At 40.5% G+C, this 14,305-nt stretch overlaps 2 protein-coding genes across 2 annotated transcripts; both read left to right on the forward strand.

The window, feature by feature from the left end:
- The first annotated feature begins 5,172 nt into the window (after nt 1-5,172).
- LOC141627616 (uncharacterized) lies at nt 5,173-5,961 on the forward strand. The gene has a single exon (XM_074440849.1). The coding sequence runs from the start codon at nt 5,173-5,175 to the stop codon at nt 5,959-5,961; it is 789 nt and encodes a 262-aa protein (XP_074296950.1).
- Nucleotides 5,962-6,712: 751 nt separating this feature from the next.
- LOC141627617 (uncharacterized) lies at nt 6,713-7,201 on the forward strand. Its single transcript, XM_074440850.1, has one exon. The coding sequence runs from the start codon at nt 6,713-6,715 to the stop codon at nt 7,199-7,201; it is 489 nt and encodes a 162-aa protein (XP_074296951.1).
- Nucleotides 7,202-14,305: the final 7,104 nt, after the last annotated feature.

Raw genomic sequence — 14,305 nt, forward strand, 5'->3', positions numbered from 1 at the left:
TAGAAGCAGAGGTACCCACCGAAGCAGGAGCAGCTTTAGAAGCGGAAGTGGCCCCAGAAGCAGGAATAGCTCCAGAAGCAGGAGCAGCCCCAGAAGCAGGAATAGCTCCAGAAGCAGGGATGGTTTCAGGCGTTGGAATCACACCAGACGCAGGCCTAGTTGGAGCCGAGCCAGGAACAGCTTTGGAAACCGAAGCATCTCCAGAAGCAGACAATCCGTGCCCAGGCAATGGAGGCCTCACAGCCAGAGGTGTAGCTTCAATAGGGACCTGCTCCTTAGCCCGGTCCACGGCAGCAGATCTCCTTTTGGGACGAGGTCCAGAACCGGGGGCAGGAGTAGACTTTCTCTTCTCAGCAGGCTTGGGGACAGCCGTAACCTGCTCTTTCACTCTCTGAGCCAAAACATCTTGCAAATAAATTCTAGATTTTGCGAACACTGGAAGCAACATGAAAACTAAGTCGAACCTGATACATAAAAAATCCTAAATGTAACCAAGTCAAAAGGGAAGAACAACATACTAGTCGACATTGAGTCTTTTTCTTCAAAGAAATGTTTTCTTCACCACAGCAGCAGAATCTTGAACCAGATTAGGAAAGGTCCTATTTTCTGGAGGTGGACTGAACAGCTTGGAAAGAGATGCGGTTTTATCAGGAGACAAAGGCAAGGGGCACAAACCTGCACAAAAAACCAAGTAAGGAAATATGAGCATCAAAGAAAAATACACAGGAATAAGGGCATGCAAAGTACCATCTGTTGATCGCCAGACACTGACAATATAGTCAGTCGGAGCAGGAAGAGTGTCAATTTTCACAAAAATAAAGCGGGAAAACCACTTGCTGTCATCCGGCTTCACAGGGAAGATGATGCAATTCTTCTCCCCGTCTCGAACCCGAATGGTCACTTGACCCCGAGCAAGGGACCTGACCGAGAACAAGTGTGCAAGGTCCGGGAGACCAATCTCATAACCGAAATGATTATTCATAGCATCAATCGCAAGCAAGGTCCGCCAAGTATATGGAGCCACTTGGCAAATAGCCAACTGATTCAAGTTCAGATACTCTTGAACCAAAGGAGGGAAAGGAAATCGCAGACCCAGACGAAAGGCGTATTCATACAAGCAAATCCACCCTTCCCTCACCGAATCAGCTTTCTGGCCGGGAATCGGAATGTGGAACACCACATCATCAGAAAAACCAAAGGTTTTCTTGATGTGATCAAAGTCCTCGGAGGTGAAGTCAGAGTCACAAGAATGTTTGGCAGAGAGGACGCCGCCGGAAAGGAAAGCGTCGGACGGCGTTGCCGGATCCGAGGCCGAGGTCGAAGAGGCCGATCATTGTGACATAGTATGCAAAGAAATAAAAAGAAAGTGAAGGTGAAGACGAAGTACCTATGAAACAAAGCAACCGGCGGAGAAGATGGAAAGTGATTGATGGTGATGGGAAGTGAGAGGTAATAATAAAGGGAGTCGGGGAATATAAAAAGAGGGAGGATACCGAGGGAGTGGCGTGAGAGGAAGAGTTTGAGAGCAAGTGGGGAAGTTAATGGGCGTTTGGGAAGAATTAAGTGAGGGAAGTTGTAGAAACCAAGATAATTGCTAAGGCTTCGTCAGTTCTCCGCGTCGCAACTGAAATTCCCGCCTAAAAAGTATTTGAGACGGAAATTTGGGGGCAATTGTTAGGGATAAAAAATGCTATTTATCAATACCAACGTGGTATCAAGTTGACAGGAAAAAGTAGTAAGAGGGTAGACACGTGGAATGCATTGGATGGTAGAAAGGGGGAGAGAAGGATAGCTGAGGTGGCACATTGTGGACCACAGGATCAAACAATAACAAACACAAATTGGGCTAAAGTACAAATGCACGTACGAAAGAGAGGAAAGAGTTGGGCTTTGACCTTTTCCAATAACCACTGCCTATCTTCTTGGTAACCACCCACGATTATAGGAGCAGAAGCAGGAGGAAGTCCACCAACTTCAACCCTATTCCTGAAGACTATATAAAGCAAGAGGAGGACAACTTCAAGAGGCATCCGAACTTCAGCACGAACAACACAACACTTCTCGAAATTCCTGTCTACACTTGGCAATATCCTACTTGCAACATAACACTTGTATTTCCTTATTTGCTTACAAAACCTCGATTATAGTGCATAAATTGGTGGGATTCCGACTCCCCCCGCGGTTGTTCCCACACCGGGTTTTCCGCGTCACCAAAAATTCTCCGTGTCATTCTTTTTCATTCGTCTTTATTTCGTTGTCTTTATCGTCGCATCTAAAATATAATTGGCATTAGATTAATCACTATCACTCACAAAAACACATTCGTAATTGGTAAATTTTCACCAAAACAGTTGTTATGGTTTCATGGTATTTTATTTTTTAAATTATTAAATATTAGTAATTTTTATAAGTTGGAGTTCCGCAATAGTTGTACTCTCTATAATCGCTCGAAAAAAGCTTCCTTTAATAATATATATATATATATATATATATATATATATATATATATATATATATATATATATATCCCGTCATCTATTAGTTAAATGGGTACGTGTGCAATCTGGTGTCATCCCAGTACTTAAATTATCGCGTAATTATGTGATCACTACAAGTTCACTAATTCAGCACCTTTATACATAATGTGTATTCATTATGTGCAGAGGATGATTTCCCGTACTACACAGATTCTCCTATTATTAACAAAACAAAACGAAAATGCATAATGCAGTGCCAAGTTCAGGCGAGTGTTTCAAGGTAACGTCCCGCTCCATATCTTATATTAAGGTAGTATTATGAATTATGATAGATAATACGTAATATAATCAACTCATATCAGGCGTAAGCTGGGGAGCAGTGTTGCAGGGGCAATAAAAAAACCACGCGGAAGATCCCCTGCGGTGAGGCAACGCTGTAAGTGTCAAAATGTTTGTTCTCTAACTGTTAGCCTATATACATAATTTGTATAGTAGCTCTCACCATGGTGTTGCATCTCGATATTAGACCTGCCTCCTGCTATGATCGGACAACCAGTGCCTGGACAACCTCACCAACTTCCAACTGTTCAGGCGTGTGCAAAGTGCCTTGCCAAAAGATTTGCTTATGAAACTCGAACATTCTGTTGCAGAGATGGAACAATAGTGCTGCTATCATACACATACCCTCCATAACTGACCAGATTGTACACATCTTCAGATACAGATTCAATCCACTTCAGGAAGTATGCACGCCTCTACAATAACTTATTTGCATTCAGCTCAATCGGAGGTCGCACAGATTAGCAGACGCAATAAGGAATCTATGTTTTTAAGCTACATGGTCAGATTTACCACAATATTCCAGATCTCGTACCAAATGACGGTGGCCCAAAATACCTTCAGCTTTACTTTTACGATGGGCAACATGAAGCTGCTAACCGTTCTGGGTGTTTCAAAGATCTTAATAAGGATGTTATAGACATACTAATGGGTATAACACAGGCAAACCCATACGCATGTTTCTTCCGGTCATTACAAGAAATAGATGTCAATGAAGATACACAAATACATATAAGCAAGAATCCTAAGAGGGACCAGCGCGTCAGTAACGCTCCTACTTCTGATGAAGTCGCTTTGGTCTGAAGATTCGACATTAGGCGAGACCAATGGTCCACACATCTTAGTGACTGGACGAACACATGCTTCACATTGAATAATGCACTTCTACGACTGTTACGACCTACTTCAGTACCCTCTTCTTTTCCCAAATGAAGAGTGTGGTTGGCACCAAGGACTGAAGAAACACGTTGTTCAGCCTAACGCATCAGCAAACACCCGTGACAATGTTGCTCCCCCGTCCAGTTTCACAAGTGCTACAAGTCTGTTAGATGCAGAAGCACAACGTATGATTCTTTACATATCTCTATTATGTTATAACATTTCCTACATAGCATCTACTATAGATTAATGCACACACCCATATTAAGACACACATTAAATAATCCCCACCTTTGCTTAGATTTGATGAAGATTGTATGTAGTCCACACTAAATTTTCACATTTATAGATAAAACTAAAGAACTCCAAACTGATTTCTTCATCAAAAAAAAAATACACAAAGTGAGAAGTATCCATAGGTCCTTGAATACCATCAGTACTAAAACTTACAATATCAATGATATTACTCTTCAATTCCGTAATCATAGCACTCATTACACCTTATAATATTCCGGTAATCCACTTTTTAAAATTCATCCTTTTGTTCTCCTGTTGTCAAACCCATTTTCCTTTGACCGTTACCCTCTTTTCCTGAACAAAGGTACTCTCAGAGTTATTTCCTCTTCTTATATATGGTGCTAGATATCCTTGAATTAACCAACCTGATATAACCCCTTCTTATTTTCAGTAACATATAGAGTCATAGTAGTGAGGATATTTTAATTATTACTGGGCTCATTTAGTCACAATTCTTTAATGCAGGGAGCTCACAACAACCGTCTTCAGACGACAAGAATGTGTCTTGCCGAGAGTATTACTCCTACAAATTGCAGAATAGGCCAGGGAACATGCTTCTCAGGGCAGGCAGATGTTTGCAACAATATGTTGTAGACATGTACGTAAAGTTAGAAAATACTCGCTTAGACTTCTTCCGACACAATCAAGATACTATAAGAGCTGAATTGTATCATGGAATACTTGATACAATCGACGCTGGTGAGCAGTGCGCAGCTAATGTCGGAAGAAGAGTAACCCTAGAGATATGAAAAGAAGGTATCTAAATGCGAAACCGCCCTGGTTAACTCGCTCCGTATCATGCGCTTCATGGTGGGCCATCAGTATCCGGCTCTTAGTGCTTTGTGGGCCACATTTCTGCGAGTAACCCTAGAGATATGAAAAGAAGGTATCTAAATGCAATGTCTCTTGTGCAACGCTATGGGAAGCCAGATTTCTTTGTAACAATAACTTGCAATGCAAACTGGCCAGAAATTAAAAATGAACCTGCTCATGGAGAAGAAGCTCAGAACCGACCAGATATAGTTGCTAGGGTGTTCCGAGCTAAACTAATGGCTTTGAAGAAAAGAATTGTTGAGGATAAAATCTTTGGGGAAGTTGCTGCATATGTATATGTAGTAAAATTCCAGAAAAGAGGCCTTCCTCACGCACATCTTCTACTAATAATGAAGCCTGGCAGTAAATGAATTGTCCAGAAGATTTTGACAAGTTTGTAAGTGCTGAGATTCCTCCAGTGACGAATGAAAGCCTCCGCACAGCTATGCTGAAACATATGATGCACGGCCCATGCGGCCGCCTAGATCCCAACCGTCAATGCATGAAACACAAAAAGACGGAAGGTCAGTGCAAGTATGCGTACCCGAAGCCATTTGCAGCTGACACCACAAATAGTGATGATGGATATCCAATCTACATGCGGCGTGACACAGGAGAAAGCGCTAAGATAAGAGGCCATAACCTAAACAATCAGTGGGTTATTCCATATAATCCATATCTTCTTGATCTGTTCGACTGCCACCTAAATGTAGAAGTGTGCTCTACCATACAAGCAGTCAAGTATTTGTATAAGTACGTTTATAAAGGGCAGGACAAGATATCATTTAATGTAGCGGCAGAGGGCGAGGTACAGGTGGTCGATGAAATCGAACAGTACCAATCTGGCCGTTGGGTATCTCCGGTAGAGGCAGTTTGGTGCATCTATGGGTTCGATCTGTTTGAGATACACCCACTAGTTATGGCACTACCAGTCCATCTTCCATATATGCAATCAATCCAGCTCAGGCCTCATGAAAATTTGTCTCGTGTAGTTTCAAACGAGAAGCAAGTAAGAACACCATTGACTGAATTCTTCAGGCTTAATAGTGCTGCTACTAAGCCCGGTGATGAGCCCATCGGAAAATATCTGTGTCCCAACTTCACCGAGCACTACCGATGGGTAGGGCAGAGCAAAAACTCCGATTATCCAAACTGATCCGATATCCGATCCGAATTTGATCCGAATGTCTGGATATCTGATCCGAAAGTTAAGTTTGGTTTGGATATCTGATCCGAAATCTTTGGTTTTGGTTTGGATATGGATATTAGAATTAAAACATTTGGATATCCGATCCGATCCGAAATTATAGTTTTCTAGTATAATTTCGAGAAAATAAAATTTTATTTGATACAACAACTTAATTAATGTTTAAAATATTAGAGAAATATCTAGGTGGTACTTAAATTTTATGTCGAGAACATTGGAATAAGAATACTAAAGAAAATCATCATGTAAGACTATGAATATAATCGTGTTTCAAACTTAATTTTAAAGTAAATTCTAAAGTATGGATATCCGATGGATATCCGCATCCGATCCGATTATTTTGGATACCCGAACATTGGATATCCGAAACATTTGGTTTGGATATTGGATATCTAACTTCAGGATTTTTAATATGGATATTCGATCCGAACTAGCACTTTGGATCAAATACCCGATCCGTACTCTGCCCTACCGATGGGATACGACGCAAAGGACATGGTTCAAGAGAAAAAACAAGCTGTTTGTAATTGGCAGGCTTGTATTCGTATCCCCGTCAGAAGGAGAACGATATTTCCTGAGGTTGCTACTTGCTCATGTCAAAGCACCCAAGTCTTTTGACGATCTTCGAACAGTCAACGGCCAAATTTGTTCAACATATCAAGAAGCTGCGATAAAACTTCAGTTAGTGGAGCAAGATAACATGGTGGATTTGTGCCTCAGTGAAGCAATAACTGTGCAAATGCCTGCTGCTCTCCGTCACTTATTTGCAACTGTTCTCATCTTCTGCCAGCCAAAAGACCCAGCCAGCTTGTGGGATAAGTACTACCCTTCACTTTCTGAAGATTACTCAAGAGAATACACATGTGATACCTATATTATACGAGTCCTTACAGTCCGAAAGGTGGAACAACATTTGGAAGAAATGGGAAAATCTCTTAGATCATTTGGCTTGGGACATTTAAGCGAACCTCAAGATTCTGTACGTCAACGGACACGCGATATAACTGACACACTTAACGCACCTATACCTGAGGACTGTATGTTATGTCGTACATCATTAAACTCAGATCAACAACATGTTTTCGACGTCATAATGGAACATGTAACAGCAAACAAACCTGGAGCTTTTTTTGTGGACGGGCCTGGTGGCACCGGTAAAACATACCTTTACAACGCCTTGTATGCTTAAGTCCGGCTACTTGGAAAGATTGTTTTGCCTACAACATCATCAGGGATCGCTGCAGCAAACATACCATCGGGAAGGACCACCCATTCAAGGTTTAAACTTCCACTCGATTTAGATATTTCCCTGACTTGCAATGTGCCAAAACAAGGAATCCAAGCCGCTTTAATACGAGCAACCAGCTTCATTATATGGGATGAGGCTTCAATGGAAAGGAAGGAGACTGTCGAAGCACTTGACCAGTTGTTACGAGATTTGTGTGACAGCAATGTAATTTTGGTTGTAAGTTAATTGTGTTTGGAGGGGACTTCCATCAGGTACTCCCAGTAGTACAACATAAATCCTTGCGCGGAGTTGTCAGATCTAGCATGGTAGCCTCTGCAATCTGGCCTCAACTCACAAAGTTTCGGCTAACTGTAAATGTACGGGCCAAAACTGACCCGGAATTCTCCAGATACCTCTTGGCTCTAGGAAATGGTGAACTACAAACTGAAGAAACTGCATTAGTTGATTTACCATTTGGAATTGTGCAACATACAAATGGGAAAGAGGCCGATCTAATTAAAGCAGTTGCCGATGCAGCTTATCCAGAGGCTGATGTCAAAGCTTTGGGAGTTGATATATTTATCCACCGATCAATACTAACGCCCATAAATGAAGACGTTGATGTTTTTAACACACTTCTAATAGAAAGATTCCCAGGGCCAGCTGTTACATATAAAGGATATGACTCAATGCTCACTGATAACTGCAACATCTACCTACTGAATTTCTAAACACACTTTGTCCGGGGGGCATGAGTCCTTCTGAACTAATTCTAAAACAAAATTGTCCAGTCATTCTGCTCAGAAATCTTCTTCCATCCTCAGGTTTGTGCAATGGAACTAGGCTAATATGCAAAAGATTCATGCCAAATCTGATTGAATGTGTCATAACCAATGGCCATCACAGAGGTGAGCATGTATTTATACCGCGTATTAAAATGCAACCATCAAGCTCTGCTAATTATCCGTTCTAGTTTCAATGTAATCAGTTCCCCTTGAAACTAAGTTTTGCAATGACTATTAATAAGTCCCAAGGGAAAACATTAGACCAAGTTGCCATTTACCTTCCAAGACCTTGTTTCTCTCATGGCCAGTTGTATGTTGCTCTTTCCCGAGCTAGAGAATCAAGCAAAGTAACAGTGGTCTGTGCACCAACAGTCCAGAATCCGCTGCAATGCTCCGTGAAAAACATTGTTTCTTACGAGGTCTTAAGGCTTGCGGGCATCATATAAGTACCACATCAGCTCTTAAACATAGTTCATACAAGTTAAGTATCCCTTTTGTCTTAGCCGCAATCATATATCATAGGCATTGTATTTCTAATTTTGCAGGAGCCACTCTACCAGGCAAAATGTAACTCGCATCTGCGATATCCTGGCCTTGCTCCTTTAATGCAACCATGCTACTCAGCCAACCTATGTGCTCAAATAAGTATATGAGCCTTTGGTTGGCTAAATTGTATTAAGGAATGTATTAGTGCTTCTGAACTGTGACGGTTTTATATATGGACTTTTGCGGAATGTTTTGCACGTTTATTACCGCATGATTTTGTTACTCATCTATAATAATTCATTTTCGTAACTTCACATATACTTCATTATCTATAAGCGTACACATTATTGCTTTCCAGGACATACACTAACTCGCTAAATATGTTCGTAGCTTAAATACGGCATCGTATGTATCAATTTATATCCGCCATCCTATAACGCTATAGAAAATTCAGAAGGGAGTTATGGGATTATACACACTAAATCTCAATAAACCCGATTTCAATGTCAGTAGATAAATAACAAATTGGATTATACAACATATCAATTAAACAATCATAGAAAATTCACATTCACTACCCTATAAGCCCTATCACAGCAACACAACGCAACCTAAACAGAAAAAAAGGTATGGCTTCAATAAATAATTAAATCTTCAAGTTGTATGATGCAGATCTCCTTAAATCCAGTAAACAGTCATAAATAAATGCTTTACACAATCTTCTAATGTACTACTCTACTTTAAAAAAAACACAAATTCTTATTTCGGACCGTCATATCCGTCTGAAATGGTCAGATGGATATCATTTCCTCTCACAAAAAACTCATTTAGGGTGTGAGTGGGAAAGCACATGAGGGTGTCCCACCACCCATGTGCTTCTCACTTATGAGAGTCTTATTACGGTCTAAAATAAGGCGGTCTGAAGCAAGACGGACTGTTAAAAAAAATACTACTTCTCTCTCGATCATTTGTTGTCTTTTTTCATTTTATGGTGTTTCAGTCAATTATTGTCCTTTCTATTTTAAGAATAAATTTATAAATGGAATTTATCATTTACACTCAATTTGATCATTTAGTAATTTGGTGGGGGGCATCCCCCATGTGCTTCCCCACTCACCTCTCATGGATATTTTGTAAGAGGAAATGGTATCCGTCATAAGCTTGTGACGGATATCGCCGTCTTCAATGAGATTTTGTGTACTTAAATACGTATACTATAAAGATTTTTTTTATCTATAGCAAGTTAGCAACCATGTCTTGCTGACATAGTGATAGTAATGTATTATGTCGGTCTAAGAGGGTGATTTTATCACCCTCGTGTCTTTTAATATGAGTCTTTTGGTACACTTTTCCTAACATTTGGCAATTGGTTATGTGATGGTAACTTGTGCACTTTAACTCGGTTGGGCACTCAATCCTTAATGCATGGAACCCGAGCGGCAATAGACACCTTTCAAAGGTCAAGACAAGGCACACGAGGATCACTTGTAACCCGAAAACCAGTTGGGAGAAGTAGGAATGAAGACTAGAAGAAATGAAGGCAATTGAAGAGGTCTAGCTCGTGGAAAATAGAAGTCCAAAAATGCGAGCACAGTGCGCGGCTTGCGCAAACAGTCTTGCGCAGTGCGCACTATTGCGCAGTAAGAACAAAAACATTGCTTGCAGCACTGCGCACTTCTGCTATGCGGGTTTTCTAATCTTCTTTTTGGGCTTCTTAAGTGGAAATCTTTCTAGGTTTTCGTGAAGCCCTATAAATACCCGAGAGTTTGAAGACCTAAGACAGTCACCTACCATCCTTTCATCTCATCTAATCTCATTTTAGGGTTCTAATCTTGTAATAATTTAGAAGACAATTTCCATTGAAAGTTGTAATGTTTCTTTATTTCTTTGGATTTTGAAGACTATGGAAGGCTAAATCCTTCCCTTCTTGGTGTAATTCATCCAAAGTCTCCAACTTTGGTATTGTAAGACTCTTTTAATCTCCTCTTATTTATCTAATGATCTTTTCTTTGTTCTTAAATTCTTATGTTGAGTATATGAATGTATGAATTGATCACTCTTGCATCTTATTTACCCAACTATTGCAAATTCTGGAGAAATGGTTTAATCTATCTAGGATTGTTTGGAGCAAGCTTGTTGTATGTTGATTTGGTTTAAAGGATTCATGCAATAAGTAGGAAATTTCATGTCTTTTCTCATTTGTATGGTTTAATCTTGTGAGAATTGATCTTAGCTTCTTGTCTTGGCACAACTCTTAATGATCATGTTTGATTTGCACTCATGGTTTAATGATTTGTTGATTAAACTTGGAGGACATGCATAGATGGTTTAATTTGTGCATGTTATTATCTTGACTTGAAAGTATTGGGTAGAAATTAGGAGGAGAATTATTAAAGAGTTAAACTTTACTATTGTTGGTTACAAAGGAAGAATTGCACCAAGTTCTCTTAATTATTGAATCATCTTACTCACCAAGTGTTTGTTATATTGCTTGTGAGACTAAGTTTGCAAACTTTACCTTGTTCCATGTTACCAATCAACTCAAAACCCCCCCTTTTCATGTCTCTCTATTGTTTGCCATTGTGAATAACCATTGTTTGTTTATAATCTTGTCTTTATTAGTCAATAGTTTACAATTCAAGTATTTAGCTTAAAAGACCTTCTCTTGGGACCGACCCTTACTTGCACTATATTACTTTATCATTTAGAGTAGTCTAGAGTATAGTTTGGCTTATAAATTGTTAATTTGGTAGGTTAATTCTAGTATTTTACGACACCTAGTTTTCACCCTACCAAATTTTGGCGCCGTTGCCGGGGAAGGGCAACATAGCTAAAGGCTTGATTGTTAAATTGCATGTTAGTTATTTCTCTTCTCTTTGTTTTGGATAAGTAAGTGGAAGTTCTAACTTGTGTGTGTAGTGCGAAGGTTTATGTTTAGTTCTCCACAACACGGTGAATCAACCCCCGTGGAAGAGGACGCTTTTGGAGCATATTCGTGGTTATTTACTAATCCTTGGTACCAAAGAGCACAAAGAGAACATAGAGTAGAAGAAGCACCTTTAGAAGCACCTTTAGAAGAACCTATTGAAGTAAATCCGATTGAAGTAGAGTATCCCCCTATGGCGAATGACACGAGAACCATCCGGGAGATACGAGCAAGGAATTATGATGAGCAACCCTTGTGTATCACCTACCCCCCTCTAGGAGCCAATGAAAATTTCGAACTAAAAGGCTTCTTTATCCATAACTTGCCTAAGTTCCATGGTCATGCAGGGAATGACCCAAACCGTCACCTTTCGGAATTTCACATGATGTATGAAGGTGCTATTCCGAATGGGGTGACAGAGGATCAATTCAAACTACGGGCTTTCCCATTTTCTTTGTTGGATTCGGCCAAAGATTGGCTCTTTTATCTTGATCCGGGATCTATAAGAATTTGGAAGGAAATGAAGGCGGCTTTTCTTGAGAAGTACTACCCCGATGCCCGCCACAACTGTGCTAAGAAGGCCATTACTACCATAGAACAAGACCTCAATGGTGAAACCATGTATGAGTATTGGGAGAGGTTTAAAAAGTTGGTAGCTCAATGCCCATACCACGGATTGAGCGATGATGATCTTCTTGTGAACTTCTATGAAGGGCTAGGTCAAGATGATCAAAGAATGGTCAATTCCGCTACTAGAGGAGGGTTGGAAAATTTTTCCATAGTGGATGCCAAGGAAATCATTGAGAGACTTGCCTCTACTACGAGGAATTATGGAAGAACTCAAAAAGGAACAAGGAATACTTCTTCCATGGGAACCTCTTCCTCATCTACTCAAAACCTTGAGCAAAGTGTGAATGATTTGACTCACTTAGTGAAGAATATGATAGTGAACAATCCAAACAAGGATGGGGGAAGGGGAAATCAAGTGGAATGCAACTATTGTCAAGGTTCTCACTTGAAGGAAAATTGCCCCATCATGATTGAAGAAGGAATTGGATGAGAATGTAAGTGCAATGGGGTATGGGAATTACAATGCTAGGAATCCTCAAGGGGGAGGATACTACAATTATGACCCTAGTGGCAACAATTACAATGTTGGGAGTAGAGACAATCCTAGACTTGGTTGGGGTGGTGACACCTCAAAGAGCTTTGTGAATGGTCAATTCAACCACTTGAGGGACCAAAATTCCCGACAAGGTCAAGGTTCAAATTCTCAAGGAAATAGGAATGGGAATTTCAATCAAGAAGGAAATAGGCATGGGAATTTCAACAACCAAGGTAGAAATCAAAACCAAGGTCAATCATCCCAATTTGGCAATCAAGGTAACAACAACAATTCTAAAAAAGAACCAAGTGTTCAAGACTTGCTTAAGAACATTTTGCAAGAGCAAGTCAAAACGAACAAGAGGCTTGACAAGATTGATGCCGACAAGAATGTTAGTGATGCCAAGGTTGCCAACCTTGAAGTCCAACTTGGCCAAATTGCCCAAGAACTTGCCAAGAAAAATCAAAGGACCTCAACTTCTATTCCCTCCACTACATTTCCTCCTAGAGAGAATGCTAGTGCTATGACATTGAGGAAGGGGAGAACTTTAGAATCCCCTCCCAAGAAGAAGAGAAGGGGCAAGTCACAAGAAAGGGTTATTGACATTGAAGAGCAAATTGAAGAAGAGCTTGTGGTTGAACAAGAGAAAGGATCATCTTCAAAAGGTAATGAGGAAAAAGAAAAGAGTCCTTGGAGCATTGACAAAGGAAAGGAAGGAAGCACCAACACAAAGGATCAACTCAAAGAGATTGAACAAGAGTATGAACCGGAGGTACCATTTCCTAGTGCCCTCACAAATCCCAAGAAGTTTGATAAAGACACCGATCTTTATGAGACTTTTAGGAAATGTGAGGTCAACATCCCTCTTTTTACTATCATTAACACTGTTCCTAGGTATGCAAAGTTCCTCAAAGAACTTTGCACCCCTAAACGGAAGCCAAGGAAAGGAGTTGAAAGAGTCACGGTTAGTAAGCATGTCTCGGCAATTTTCAAACAAAACCTTCCCAAAAAGTGCGATGATTCGGGCATGCTAACTATACCGTGCTCAATTGGAGGCAAAGCTTTTGCTAGAGCTATGCTAGACTCGGGGTCCTCTATTAATGTCATGCCTTATTCCATTTATGAGACCTTAGAATTGCCTCCCTTGTCTAGGACCAATGTTGTGATCCAATTGGCGGATCGTTCCACAATTCACCCTAAAGGTCTTGTAGAAGATGTGTTGGTAGAGGTTGATAAGTTCGTATTTCCGGCCGATTTTTATATTTTGGACATGGAACCGGACTCTAAGGCTACACCCCTCTTGCTAGGGAGGCCTTTTATGAGAACCTCCAAAACCAAGCTTGACATGTATGATGGAACTTTGACCATGGAATTTGAAGGGAAAGTTTTGAAATATAATGTGTATGAGACGATGAAAAAGACCGATGATTTGAGTTGTTGCTACTTTCTTGATAAAATTGAACATTTGGCAAATCGAGTTTACCAATTTAGTCAAAGGGACCCACTTGAGGTGGCCCTCACTAACAATGTCGAGAAGGAAGGGTTGCGGTTTTTGTTGTCTCATGATGTGCAGGAAAATATAGAGGCATTGGAAAAGGAAGAACCACTAGAAGAATCAAAGGAAGAAAAAGAAGTGAAAGAAATTGAAGAGGAAATGTCGAGCACTTGCGCAGCCTGCGCACTCCCAATGCGCAGCCTGCGCAGACCCTATGCGCAGCCTGTGCAATTCCCAGCTCAACCAAATCGTGTTTTTCTTCCTATTC

The sequence above is a fragment of the Silene latifolia genome, chromosome Y (genome assembly GCF_048544455.1).
Source record: "Silene latifolia isolate original U9 population chromosome Y, ASM4854445v1, whole genome shotgun sequence".
Classification (NCBI taxonomy): Eukaryota; Viridiplantae; Streptophyta; class Magnoliopsida; order Caryophyllales; family Caryophyllaceae; genus Silene; species Silene latifolia.